This window comes from Protomyctophum parallelum, assembly GCF_964188405.1.
Source record: "Protomyctophum parallelum genome assembly, chromosome: 5".
In the NCBI taxonomy this organism is placed as follows: Eukaryota; Metazoa; Chordata; class Actinopteri; order Myctophiformes; family Myctophidae; genus Protomyctophum; species Protomyctophum parallelum.
The window spans coordinates 38,031,449-38,045,260 of NC_139702.1; the positions used below are offsets into that span (position 1 = coordinate 38,031,449).

The 13,812-nt window shown below is 44.8% G+C and overlaps 1 protein-coding gene across 3 annotated transcripts in view; it reads left to right on the forward strand.

The window, feature by feature from the left end:
- Positions 1-13,812, forward strand: part of klhl5 (kelch-like family member 5) — a 73,521-nt gene that overhangs the window by 52,363 nt on the left and 7,346 nt on the right. For all 3 annotated transcript variants that reach the window (XR_014569275.1, XM_083765501.1, XM_083765500.1), the window contains exons 4-8: positions 773-969; positions 3,876-4,088; positions 10,334-10,520; positions 11,218-11,442; positions 12,739-12,814. Coding sequence is in view for 2 of the 3 variants with exons in the window: in XM_083765501.1 (XP_083621627.1) it covers positions 773-969; positions 3,876-4,088; positions 10,334-10,520; positions 11,218-11,442; positions 12,739-12,814 (898 nt within the window). In the remaining variant the exon portion in view is untranslated. The remainder of the gene's footprint in view (positions 1-772; positions 970-3,875; positions 4,089-10,333; positions 10,521-11,217; positions 11,443-12,738; positions 12,815-13,812) is intronic.

Here is a 13,812-nt window from a genome sequence, read left to right on the forward strand (position 1 = left end):
GGGAGAGATATTAGACTTTTGAGGCACCCCGGGCATTCTCCACAGCTCACTACATTCAGCGAATATAAATGGAAATGTAATGTCCTCACTGTCGGGTGGAAGCCTTCTATGTTTTCAGGATCTTGGAAAGACAACCTGTGTTTAGTAGTTATTATTTAGTCACAAGCTCTTGTTAGTATTTTTTCATTAGTTACATACTTATATTTATTTATTTTTAACCCACAGAAACACCTAATCACTTTTCACCTGGTGTCCTGATTTGGGGAATGTCAGTACGGGTGAAAAAACATTTCTAGAATACCGATCTACAAGGTCACTATGCATTGTGAGCTTTTAGATTGGCACTGGCAAGGATGAAATAGGGCATATTTTATGAGAAAAAGATTAAATATGGAGATATTAAGTTCCTGACTGACAACAATGACATGCTGACATTTAAAGTCACAAGTAGATTATAACAGCTGTCAGCATGAATGATGCTGATAGTGAAGATGGCAGCTTCTCTTCTCTTCTCTTCTCTTCTCTTCTCTTCTCTTCTCTTCTCTTCTCTTCTCTTCTCTTCTCTTCTCTTCTCTTCTCCATACGTATCCAATCCCATTTTAATTTTCTTAGATGGATAATAATGTCAATAGAATAAAAATGATTCAAATTCCAATGCAACCCAAGTATTGTGATGAACCACAACAACATGCTTGTAGAATAAGCAGAACTAATTTTCTTTCTCTCTCTCTCTCGTCCCCCCTCCCCCCATCGTCTCCATCTTCCCGTGCAGGTCGCTTGGAGTTGAGGGAGGACACCATCGAGTCTCTGCTGTCGGCCTCCTGTCTGCTCCAGCTGTCTGCGGTGGTGCAGGCCTGCTGCTCCTTCCTGATGAAGCAGCTCCACCCGTCCAACTGCCTGGGCATCCGCTCCTACGCAGACGCCCAGGGCTGCAGTGACCTGCAGAGGGCTGCCCACGACTACACCATGGTGGGTGGGGTGGATGGTGGGCACCAGTGTTGATTCCGGTGACTAATAATACTATGACAAAAAATGTTCGTCGACTACTTTTAGTTGACAAACCACTAACTCAATGGAAACTAAATGAAAACTAAGCTATATATATGATGACTAAATGTAGCCTACTGCCAATTTCATCAACAAATAAAAACTAGACTAAAATGTTATGAAGGGACTAGTGGACAAGATATCCAGTATAAGTCATTTATGATTTCACACTTGGTTGCATGCTGAAAATAGCCGTGTGAGCTGTACTGTAGTACTACACTACAGTACAGTACACTAGAAGTACAGTACAGTACAGTACACTAGAAGTACAGTACAGTACAGTACAGTACAGTACAGTACAGTACAGTACAGTACAGTACAGTACAGTACAGTACAGTACAGTACAGTACAGTACAGTACAGTACAGTACAGTACAGTACAGTACAGTACAGTACAGTACAGTACAGTACAGTACAGCCTCACTCCTTTGTTTCAGCCGCCATGGTGTCAGAGTGGCTACAGCAGCCACTGACAGGCTGCAGTCACTGTTAGAGTCAAACGTTGATCATTATGAAGTAGCGGCTGGCAATTCTACCAAAAACATAAATAAAAAAAGACGTTTACAGTGGAGCAAAGTATTGTTGGAATCCTCATATTTTCAAAACTGTTACTTTTATATATTTAATAGCAAAAATAGACACGCACGCACACACACACACACACACTGGATGTTTTATTGTCTCCACCAGCCGAAGGCATGGGGAGAGTATGTTTTGCACTCCGTCCGTCCGTCCGTGTGTCCGTGTGTCCGTCCGTCCGTCCGTCCGTCCGTCCGTCCGTGACCAGCTAATCTCAGCCACCGTTAACCCGGTCGATGCCAAATTTTGCACACACACTCCCTGGATGCCAACCATGAACCTCTGCCCCAAACTTTCCAGAACGGCCTGTTATAGCGCCACCAGGAGGCCGCTTTGTGCAAAACAAGTTTTTTCACAGTACACCTACAGATTTTGTCCAAACATCACGCAAATTAGTACACAGTCTCTCTAGAGCCATTCAACGAAACGGGTCTTTCAGATTTCTCAGACTCCATCCTGATTGGTTAAGATTGGCTTCCAAAGTTCACAGGAGTGCTCAGTTTCAAACAAAATGCTGCAAATCATGAACACATCGCGTGATTTCCGTGAAATTGTGCACGCACATTCCCACTAGGCCGAGGACGAAATGCCACATGAACAATTTCAACTCAGCCTCAAGGTGGCGCTATAACTGGCCCAAAAGTGTTTTTACCTCTAACTGCACGGATCTGTGGATAACCTGGTGGAGACCTGTGCCCAGAAGGGCACTTTTTCTAGTTTTATACTCTGTTGCATGCTGTCACATGGCGAAAATAGCTCGATCTACAAGCTCACAATGTTTGTACATTGACTGTTTCCGTCGCGAAGCGATGCGCAAACCCAGAATAAATCAGGCGAAACCATCTCTTCTTCTCCAAGTCTTATTCATCAGCACCTCCGTTCAGTTCCTCCTCGCTCTATTTCCTCTATTTAAATTTGTCTTTTTCCTCCCTTCCTCCATCTGCGAGGCATTAGCCTCAGACGGGCCTTTCAGTCAGTGCTTTCCGCCCTGATGTTTTCCATGGCCAACAAATTGGTTTCTCATTCTTGGACGCACCACATACCATCATCACCATCACCGCCGCGACTCTGGCTCCATGCATGCACGCAGCAGCGGGGTTGCTATGGCGACTGGGACATAACCACTTCATCATTTCTATTATTCTCTGCAATGTGTGTTGTTGTGTGCCTTTCCCCTTCTCCTTTACTTCTAGTTTCCGTCTGTCTGTCTGTCTCTGTCTCTGTCTCTGTCTCTGTCTCTGTCTCTGTCTCTGTCTCTGTCTCTGTCTCTGTCTCTCTCTCTCTCTCTCTCTCTCTCTCTCTCTCTTTAAGAGGATTACTATTGACTGTAATCTGGGGTAATTATATAGTTTAGGTGGCTTCATCTGGTACTGACTGACTGGCTAATTCACTTACAAACATACTGTACAAACACGCACGCACGCACGCACACACACACACACACACACACACACACACACACACACACACACACACACACACACACACACACACACACACACACACACACACACACACACACAACCCATGGTGTAAAAGCCATTCAGTGAGTGGACTGACTTGGTAGAGATGTGTGCCATGAGCGAGGCTTTCCATTTGCAGTTAAAACCCAGTAGCAGTGTGTGTTTATCAGCATCCCTTTTGTTTATGACTTACTTTCGGCCTTCCAAAATGTTCTGCATGGGGGGATTGTTGGTCCTAGATCATTAGAATGTTCTGCATGGGGGATTGTTGGTCCTAGATCATTAGAATGTTCTGCGTGGGGGATTGTTGGTCCTAGATCATTAGAATGTTCTGCGTGGGGGATTGTTGGTCCTAGATCATTAGAATGTTCTGCATGGGGGGATTGTTGGTCCTAGATCATTAGAATGTTCTGCATGGGGGGATTGTTGGTCCTAGATCATTAGAATGTTCTGCATGGGGGGATTGTTGGTCCTAGATCATTAGAATGTTCTGCGTGGGGGATTGTTGGTCCTAGATCATTAGAACCTTTGCATCCCTCCATCCATCCTTTTTCCTACCCACTTTAAACCTGGCCTCCCTATTTTTACACACGCACGCACGAGAGAGAGAGAGGTTTAAAGTTGCCTTTACATCTCTCCTCCTACCTCTCCCTTCTTTCGCTCCTCTCTAATGTCTCCTCTGTCTCTCTCTCTCTCTCTGTATCTGTCACTCACTCTCTCTCTCTCTCTCTCTCTCTCTCTCTCTCTCTCTCTCTCTCTCTCTCTCTCTCTCTCTCTCTCTCATTAGGAGCACTTCCTGGAGGTGGTGGGAGGCCAGGAGTTCCTGCTGCTGCCCGTGGCGGAGATGGAGAGACTCCTCACGTCGGACGACATCAACGTTCCCGACGAGGAGACGGTGGTGACGGCGCTGCTGAGCTGGGTCCTCCACGACGCCCCGGGCAGGAGCCCCCTGCTGGCCGCACTGCTGGCGCACGTCCGCACGCCACTGCTGCAGGCACAGGTGATTGATTGATTGAAAACTGTATTAATACACCAAACGCTCGGGGGTATTTGTAACCATTAAATCAGGACGCCCAGCGATTTGTTTCTTCAGGACCTATTTCAAGGTGGCTCCGCGCCATTTTGAGAAGTAGCTGAAGTAGCAACATGTAGCAAGACACTAAACCGAGGCGATCGAAAACAACGGGAGGTATGATACATTCTAACGTGACTAGCGATGGGACCGCGATGGGCCGTCAAAAACATAATCTTTGATTAGAATTGGACGGAAAGATTTAGATCAAGAGTTATTCACGTTTGAATATTTTCGATCTCATCCGCTAAAACGGGGGGGAACATTTTGGATGACGTCCCAACCGGAAATAACATTGAATGTTGCACAACAGACGCTCCCAGCCTGTGGAGCGATATGGTTTTGATATCAATAAATCTCCGTCCTTTTATTAATCTCCGTCACATTTGATAGGACGGAGAACTCTGTTCTTGCCGCTCGGGGTTTGTAGAATAAGCACAGGAAAGCACAGTTCAATACAAGGTCTGCTATGAGGAGTAACTCTTTCTCTGCCAATAAAGTTCAAGGTTAGGTCGGTCACGCCAAGCTTTTCAGCCACCATGTCTTATGCCCAAAAGCTGATCCGGTGAACCGGAAGTAATAATGGGTCATTTCCGGGGCGGGCGCCAGTAGTTATTGTTCTTTCGTCAGAAACGCTAATATAGTAACCACGAGGTTGCAGGGATTCCTAAAACATGGATGTTCTTTATGATCACCTCAATCTGAGCCTCAATTCCTTGAAAAACGCAGCTAAAGATCGTACTTTTTTTTTTTTTTCAATTTACTTTTTATTGAATTTTAATCAGACAATTGACAATACAGACAATACAAAACAAGACAAGACAATATACATACAATACACACAAGGGGGAAAAACTGCTTCTCTTCTCTATTGATGATCAAGAATACTAGTACCTCAAACAGGTGTATCTGCTTCTACAGGTTAAACAAATGAGTTTAAACAAAATCAGGTCTCATTGTCGAGATATGAGCAATCCATCTAAACCAGTTATCTGTGAAGACTTCAACCTGGCCTCTAAAGCCGAATGTAATTCTTTCCATAATAAATATACCATAGATTAAATCAATCCATTCATTTATAGTTGGTATAACATTTGTAAGCCACTTTTTTGTTAAGGCTTTTTTGGATGCCACCAGCAATACCCTCATTAGATACTGATCCTGCTTTGCAAAGTGAAGTCCTCCCAGATCGGCAAGATACATGGTTTTAAAATCAAAAGGAATGTCAACACCAAAGACTGCTTCCAGGACACTGTGGACACTTCTCCAAAATGGAACCACAGAAGGGCAACTCCAGAAAACATGTTTACCCACAGAGTCTCCAACAGTCCGACTGATGCGTGTAGTGTCTTTTCTGAGCTGGAGTGCAAAAGAAACAACTCACATTTTTCCAGCTGAATTCTCTCCATGTGGGGGAACTACTCATTTTCCACTGATGTTCACATATTCTTTCCCATTCTTCTGTTGATATAGTAAGGTTGCCCTCCGTTTCCCATCTTGCTTTAATATTCAGAGTATTATCTCCTTTCATGTTTTGCAGAACTTCATATAAATTTGAGACTATCTTTAGATAAGTAGAGTCTGCATATGCATTTTGGAAAATCTTAATTAAAGATCGTACTTTTAGTTAGAGTGGATGGAGCGAAAACATGCTATGACACCTGAATGTCCTCAATGAGAAATCAATGAGATCAATGAGAAAACTGAATTGTCACATCACAGCTGGTTTTGAGACCCCTGGAAGAGTCTGTGCGTGCGTGCGTGCGTGCGTGCGTGCGTGCGTGCGTGCGTGTGTGCGTGCGTGCGTGCACACTCTCTCTCTCTCACGCACACACACACACACTCACACACCCTTGTCCTTAATTGAGTGTGGTTTCACTGCAATTAAAATATCTATTCTCCTCAGCTGTCCTCCGTCTTTGCCCTTGCTCTCTCTCCACCCGTGCTACACTATATGGCTGTCTGTCTCAAACCCTCTAAGATATATGGCTTAAATGACACGGTAAGAGGCCGTTAAATAGAATTGTAATGAAAGGTAGGTGGCAGAGAGAGAGAGAGACACACACACACACACACACACACACACAGAGAGAGAGAGAGAGAGAGAGAGACCGAGACAGAGAGAGACACAGAGAGAGAGAGAGAGAGAGAGAGAGAGAGAGAGAGACACACACACACACACACAGAGACAGAGAGAGAGAGACACACACACACACACACACAGAGAGAGAGGGAAAGAGCAGATGACGGAAGCAGAGGTCGATAGTGATCATTTCCCAGCATGCACGCTGACAAACCAACGAGCCGTGTTGCTGTCAACAGCAATAAAACAACAACCAATCAATAATCAGCAGCCAGCCAAATTGCCAATGAATGAAACTTTAATGGAATTTGAACGTGGCCGTTGTAACCCCATCTCCCACACACAAGTACAAAAGTATCTGCATCAAAATGTACTTTTACTGAAAGTAAATGTACTCATAATTGCAGTGTGTCCCATTTCACAAGTTCAAAATGTGTACAAAATCTTTAGAAAATTGCAGATCTACAGGCTCACAATGCGTCACATCGCGACGCATCGTGAGCTTGTTGATCTGCTGGCCGAAATGTATATAGGGCTGAAGTGGTTAATGTAGCCTATATGTTTTCTGATCAAAATGAAAATCTCCAAAGTAACTAGTAACTAAAGTTTTCAAATAATTGTGGTGGAGTACAATTTCTGGCTCTGAGATGTAGTGGAGTAGAAGTAAAAGTATTGGAAATTCTCAAGTAAAGTACAAATACCGGTACCTCAAAGTGTACTTAACACAAAGCAAACTGATTAGGCTACCCTGTACGCTACGATGATAGCATTGGACGACCAACCTTTTCCTAGGCCGACAGTAAATGTTCTCTTATAGCGAGAATCACACAGCTTAACTTGTCCACTCCAATTTAAAAAAAAAAGATTTTACCATCTTCCATTCTGGAGATATGTACCTTTATGTAACACCTGCTTTTGTAGTAACGTACTCTTCTTGAACAGAAAGCCTAATTAGGAGCGGTTTTAGCCGAGTTTGCCTGCTGTTTTTTCCTCCGAGGTGGAAAGACTGTTGTGACGCGGTTAGTGTTGCTGCCCGTCTGCCCACCTCTCGTAACACAACAGCGCATTTGCATTGTTCCATCTGACCGGCGTTGATCATCATGATAAAGAAATAACCGCTTTTTTGGGGGATCACGTGACCGGGGCTTTGTAGCATAGATCAGAGTTGCTTTATATATTGTCCAGGCGGGTAGAAAGGTGAATGAAAGTAATCAATAAATCAATGGTAAACGTAGAAATTCGTGTCCCGCACCGGACCGTTGGGATTTGAACCACGTAGAAATCCCCCAGTTCATTAAGTATGCTTGGTTTGCCTGGTGGGTGGTGATGGGTGGTGATCCACCTGAACTGAAGCCGCACCCACAGCTGTTGTTTTATGATAAAGGGGGAGGGGTTAGGGGACATGGATGATAATGTGATGTCACATCACTGTTTTTTTCGTTGGCACGTTTGACCGTCAAGGGTTCAACCTCCATGAAGAAACCATAAATACAAAGGGAAGACATCATTGCACATAACAACCACACCAAGGGGTCTATCTAATGAATTACTGTCGCCTCATAAACACGTGAAAAACTGGAAGAAATACAAAAATCACGGCACTCCATCTTTAAGTACAGTACTTAAGTAAATGTACTTAGTTACTTTCCACCACTGCCCCTTGTCATAACCTTAAAGGGACACTTTTTTGCAAAAAAATATATGTTAATGCCGTAGAAGACTTTATATAGTCGAAATCAACACTGGTCTGTCCTCACTCAGACATGCCGTCCCCCTGTCTGTCCACGCTGTCTTGCATGTCCAAAATCTGTTTGAATATGTGCTCTGTGTCAGGACTCAGACGTGTGTTGCGCACACATGTGCGCGTGCACCACACAAACACACTCACAAACACAGACAGACACACAGCCCCCCCCACAACCCGCTGGTCCCCACTTGGTCACAGCCCGAGTCATCTGTGAGGAGACTCTCTCCACAGGCCATAAATCAAACAGATTTACAGGGTGGGTTATGGAGGGATGGCTGTGGGTGGGGGGGCCATAAAAAGTCAAGATGGAGTGGGCAGGTGAGAGCCACATATCTCAGAGCTGCGGTGAGAAATGGAGGGGTGTGTGTCTGTGAGTGTGAAGTAGACCAAGAGAAAGACGAAGGAGGTTAGCAGGGCTGAACCCACCTGGTGTGCGATGGGTGGGTGGTTGGGGTGGGGGGGTGTGATGGTGAGGTTGGGAAGATTCCTCCTTATCATCCTTTCCACATTCCCTTCCCTCACAGTGTGACGGATAAGTACCACAGGAGAGGACGCGCATGCACGCACGCACACACGAGCGCCGCATACACACACACACACGCACACACACTGCTGTTTAAGTCTCCCATGCTGTCTGCATTCTCACACCACAGTGAATCGTGGGGCCGTTGTTGGGTCCCCAGGCAATGTGGAGGCTAGTGTAGGCTCACCCTGGTGTCTGTAAGCTGCTTATCCATTTGCCATGCAAGATTTTCTCATCTGCCTGTGAACAGCATTTTCAATATTCCACACCACACAGCCGAAACCGCAACAGAACCATCTAACTGGTGTCCCCTATTCTGGGCATGTCATAAGTAGACATTCATTCATTCAAGATTTATTTAATCCCAAAATTCACTGAGTAATTTAAGTAATTTGCATATAAAACAACATCACAATACATCAGAGGATTAGGGTAAAAACGGCATGCATGTTACAACAGTTACATATTGCGGTCATCTGTTTGTTCACCAAGGTTCTAAATAGACTTGAGGGTACCAAAGTGGTTAATCTCAATGTAGTCTCCAGCCCATTCCATGGGTCACGGCCACAGAAGCTAAAAGCAGATCTACCAAGTCCAGAGTTGACTTTTGGCACCTTTAATTTGTGGAAATGACTCGTTGGGGTGTGGTAGGGTTCAGAGTCCCATTCCAGGAATGATGAGACGTATCTATAGGTAGGACAATCCCCAAGCATGGCTTTATACAAGAACAGATGCCAGTGCAGTTCTCGTCTGTCTGCCAGTTGGAGGACCATCGAACCTTGTTGTATAAGATTCAATGATGAGTACCATACCATAGCTATCACCCGTGATGAATCTAATTGATGAGTGGTGAACAGAGTCTAGGCTAGGATTTAAGAGTGGATGCTGCTGTATGTCTGTACATTATGTCCCCATAATCCTAGACAGACAGAAACACTGCCTCAACTACTCTCTTTCTGTTAATGACAGGAAAGCTGGCTTTATTTCTATATAAGAAGACATTACTACTTGATGTACAACAAAGTATTATTGTCGATGTCAGGCTGAAATCTCCTATTTCTCTGTAAATGAATGCCCTAAAATAGTAAATCTACAAGCTCACAACAATGTGTCGCGCCACGGTGTGTTGTGAGCTCTTAGAAACAGGAAATAGGCTCCTGCCCTATGGGCCTCATGGCTCGGCAAGGCTACTTACTGCCTGTCACGCTCAACGCTGCCATGTTTTCTTTCTTGGCGTCACCGGCTCCTGCCCGTCGTTTCTGACTGGGCGATTCACAGGAGTCGTCTCGTCTCCACATGTCCCCACAATGGTGACATACATCATTTCAGCACCTGCATATTATACGTGCTCTCAAAACGTCTAATAAATCTTTGTCAAGATCCAATCTCCCCACTGTCCACTCCTCTCCATTTACCTTACGCTCTCACGCATTGCGTACAGTATGCCCATACACACATACTCCCTGTACATACACCCCTATACATACGCATCTAAATGTAAATCATCATGGGTTTATTGCCTTCAATGTGTGGATAAACTTTAAGAAGAAATAGATAGATGGATTGAAGCTTATAGTGTGTGGGTGGGTGTACATTTGTGGGTGTAGAAACTAGACATAAGATGTTATAGAAAAGAAAGCTGATGAGATGTAGAACAATTTGTGTGTGTGTGTGTGTGTGTCTGTGTGTGTGTGTGTGTGTGTGTGTGTGTGTGTGTGTGCGTGTGCGTGTGCGTGTGCGTGTGCGTGTGCGTGTGCGTGTGCGTGTGCGTGTGCGTGTGCGCGTGCGCGTGCGCGTGCGCGTGCGAACTACGTGTGTAGTTTCTGGCAGACCTGGAGTCCAACCCACTGCTCCGGGACAGTGTCGAGTGCCAGCGACTGCTCATGGAGGGAATGAAGTACCACCTGCTGCCTCAGCGCAGACCCCTGCTCCAAAGTCCCCGCACGAGACCCCGCAAGGCCACTGTAGGGGCCCTGTTCGCTGTAGGGGGCATAGACGCTACTAAAGGTAAAGCAGAGATTTAGAGAGAGATTTGAGAGAAGTGCACATTTTGTGGACGTAGCTGTGAGACACCTGTGGTGACATCATTCTACAGGCCACAGGCTTCTGTTACACTGCCATGCTTTGCTCCGCTCTGCTGCCATCTGGTGCTGTGTGTGTGTGTGTGTTAAGGTTGGGTGACGATATGAATCCATCGGTATTCGTGGACTGGATGAGTCCATCGCCAAATATTATAGTCGATTCTTTTTTGAGATTTTATTGTATTTTTTTTTTGTAATAACAATGAAAGTAACTAAAGTTTTCAAATAAATGCAGTGGCATAAAAGTACAATATTTGCCTAAGTAAAACTACTAGACATTGTAAATACTCCAGGTAAAGTACAAATACCTCAAAATTAACGTAACACACTTGGCGCCATTGTCGTAGATGTACGGCAATTAATAAATAGTATCACACTCCCAGGCCATTGCCGTAGTTGTATGGCAATTGGTCTTTTATAGTGCTTATGATCGATCAAGTGATAATTGTAGGGTTGCTAGGTGATGTTGTCAACAGCAATGGAGCGCGCCATCTTGAATTTCGTACGCACCTGGGCCCACAATCTGTTTCTTTCTCTCCAATTCCTTGTCCCAGACGGCATTTCTGTTCACAACAAGGTTTATTCCGCGGCCCATAGCCAACGCTCTTGTCCCATACATACAGGTGCCACCAGCATCGAGCAGTACTGCCTGCGTCGGGACGTGTGGAAGCAGGTGGCCACCATGTCGGGCCGGAGGCTCCAGTTCGGCGTGGCCGTCCTGGACGGGCACCTCTACGTGGTGGGCGGGCGGGACGGCCTGAAGACCCTCAACACGGTGGAATGCTACAACCCACACAGCAAGGCCTGGAGTGTCATGCCCCCCATGTCCACGCACAGGCACGGACTGGGTGAGTGACCCTCTTTGGTTGGTTGTTTTGTCATGCCCCCCATGTCCACACACAGGCACACACTGGGTGAGACCCGCTTTTCTTTGTATTCAATTTTTACCAAACATTCATATATACATGACAAAGAAAAGACCAGGACAATACCAGGCCTTGACATTAAGGCTTGTCCTGTTGTTCCGGACAAGTGCCTTCAAATTGGCTTGTCCGTTGGACAAGTGACTCTTGATTTAACTTTTTCTGTGACGCTCCCAACAATATTGTCTGACATTATTGTCTGGCTTTTGTAATAATCACCTTTCCAATATTGTTGTACGCCATTCCGTTTCAGGAAAACTGTAAGGAAAAAACTACCCTACGTCACCTATTTATTTATTTTAAACGTACTACTGGCCATCTTTCTTTATGCTAAATGAGTGAAATGAGTGAAACATGTTTATAAATCAAATCAATAATATGAAGAAAAAAAAACAGTATGCTATTCAGCAAATAGACAACCTGGTCTATTCAGAAAGTATGCATGCTGATTAGATTGATTGGACTTCTGCTAATTTGTTAGCCCTAGAATGTATTTCAAATAGCCATAGATTTGTTCTATCCACGCACGGTTAGCAGACTGACCTCGTCGGCATTTAAACTTGTAGCACTGTGTGAGTGATTAGACAGGCAGTACGCCTGTCTAATCACTCACGTATTGATCACTATACACAAGTACCTCAAACAGGTGCATCCACTTCAAAGAGTGAGCAATGTCCATTAATGGAACAGATTTAACACAACTGAATTTAAATAAAATCAGGTCTTATGGTAGAGACGTGCGTGTGTGTGTGTGTGTGTGTGTGTGTGTGTGTGTGTGTGTGTGTGTGTGTGTGTGTGTGTGTGTGTGTGTGTGTGTGTGTGTGTGTGTGTGTGTGTGTGTGTGTGTGTGTGTGTGTGTGTTTTCACAAGGAAGGTCAAGCACACATCTGGAGCTACAGATGTTCTGCTAGATAAACCCTTGACTACCGAGGTGTCATCACACTGCTGTGTCCAACAATGGCATCTTAGACATGCTTAATGACCTGTGTGTGTGTGTGTGTGTGTGTGTGTGCGCGCGCGACTGTGCGTGCACACGCATGCACGTGCGTGCCTGTCTGTCTGCCTGCCTGCCTGCCATAAAGACAATCCTTGTCTCCAGTCATCTCTTTGCATGCGTGAGTGCGTGCGTGCGTGCGTGCGTGCGTGCGTGCGTGAGTGCGTGCTTCACTCCAGCAGATAAGGTTGTGTTATTTGACGTGTGTACGTGCTGCTGTGCTGTAGGTGTTTCAGTGCTGGAGGGACCCATGTACGCAGTGGGAGGCCATGATGGATGGAGCTACCTCAGCACAGTGGAGAGGTAGGGCCCACACTTACACATTTATCTTCATGGTTATGCTCTGCTCGTACAACTCAAATCCCGTTGCAAAACCGTGATTATTGCTTTTATCGGACTGCAGAGGAGGCCTTGACCTGATATCCTTTGTTGGAATAAATCAGTCAGCTTCTGCTGTATACACAGTAAAATCGTTGTTCATGTCAAATCAAATCACGTTTATTTATAAAGCACATTTGAATTTTTTTTTCATTGTACCAAAGTGCTGTACAGAACATTTCATCAACACGACAAATACAGACAGTAAGAGCACATAAGCATACTCCTCAGTCATGTAAATGGGTTTTCACTGTAATGGGTTTCAGGACCCAGGGGTGGTCTCTTAGATGGGTCTAACATTTGTGACCAAATTTGACTGGGAGACTGCCATTGGATTTTTTTGAATTTTAGATTTTCATTTCATATCAAAGCACGGAATCATAGCTTCAAATTGACATATTGGTTGTTCAGTTTGACCCACCAGTTTTGGAGATATGGCTTATAGAGTAATGTCTTGCAGAAAACAGCGAGTTGAGAAAACAGGCTTGAAAGGTTCACTTCTGTGGTCTCTAACGTTACAATAGCTTCATGTTTAAGCATTTATTTCATATTTACATGTCAATTTCAGCTCTGACACTTATTTCAGACATGTTCTAGTATGTGAAGAGTCTGCCTGTGCTATTAACTCATTTTGAAAAAAAAAAAAAAAAAACAGTTTTTCTCCTCTGGTGAAAAGCTGGAATGTGCGCGATGGCAGTCTCTCAGTCAAATCTGGTCACATTTTATGAGTCCCACTTCAACCACGTTGGGAGTCATAGCTTGTCTTTTTTCTTTTAAACAAATTGCAGCTTTTAACTCCCATTTCATCTTATAATAGTATGGTTATATTCATGTAGAAAATGTACCCTATCTGAAAGAAATACCAGCTCAGTGGCCTTGTGGGTAGAGTGTCCGCCCTGAGACTGGGAGGTTGGGGTTCCATC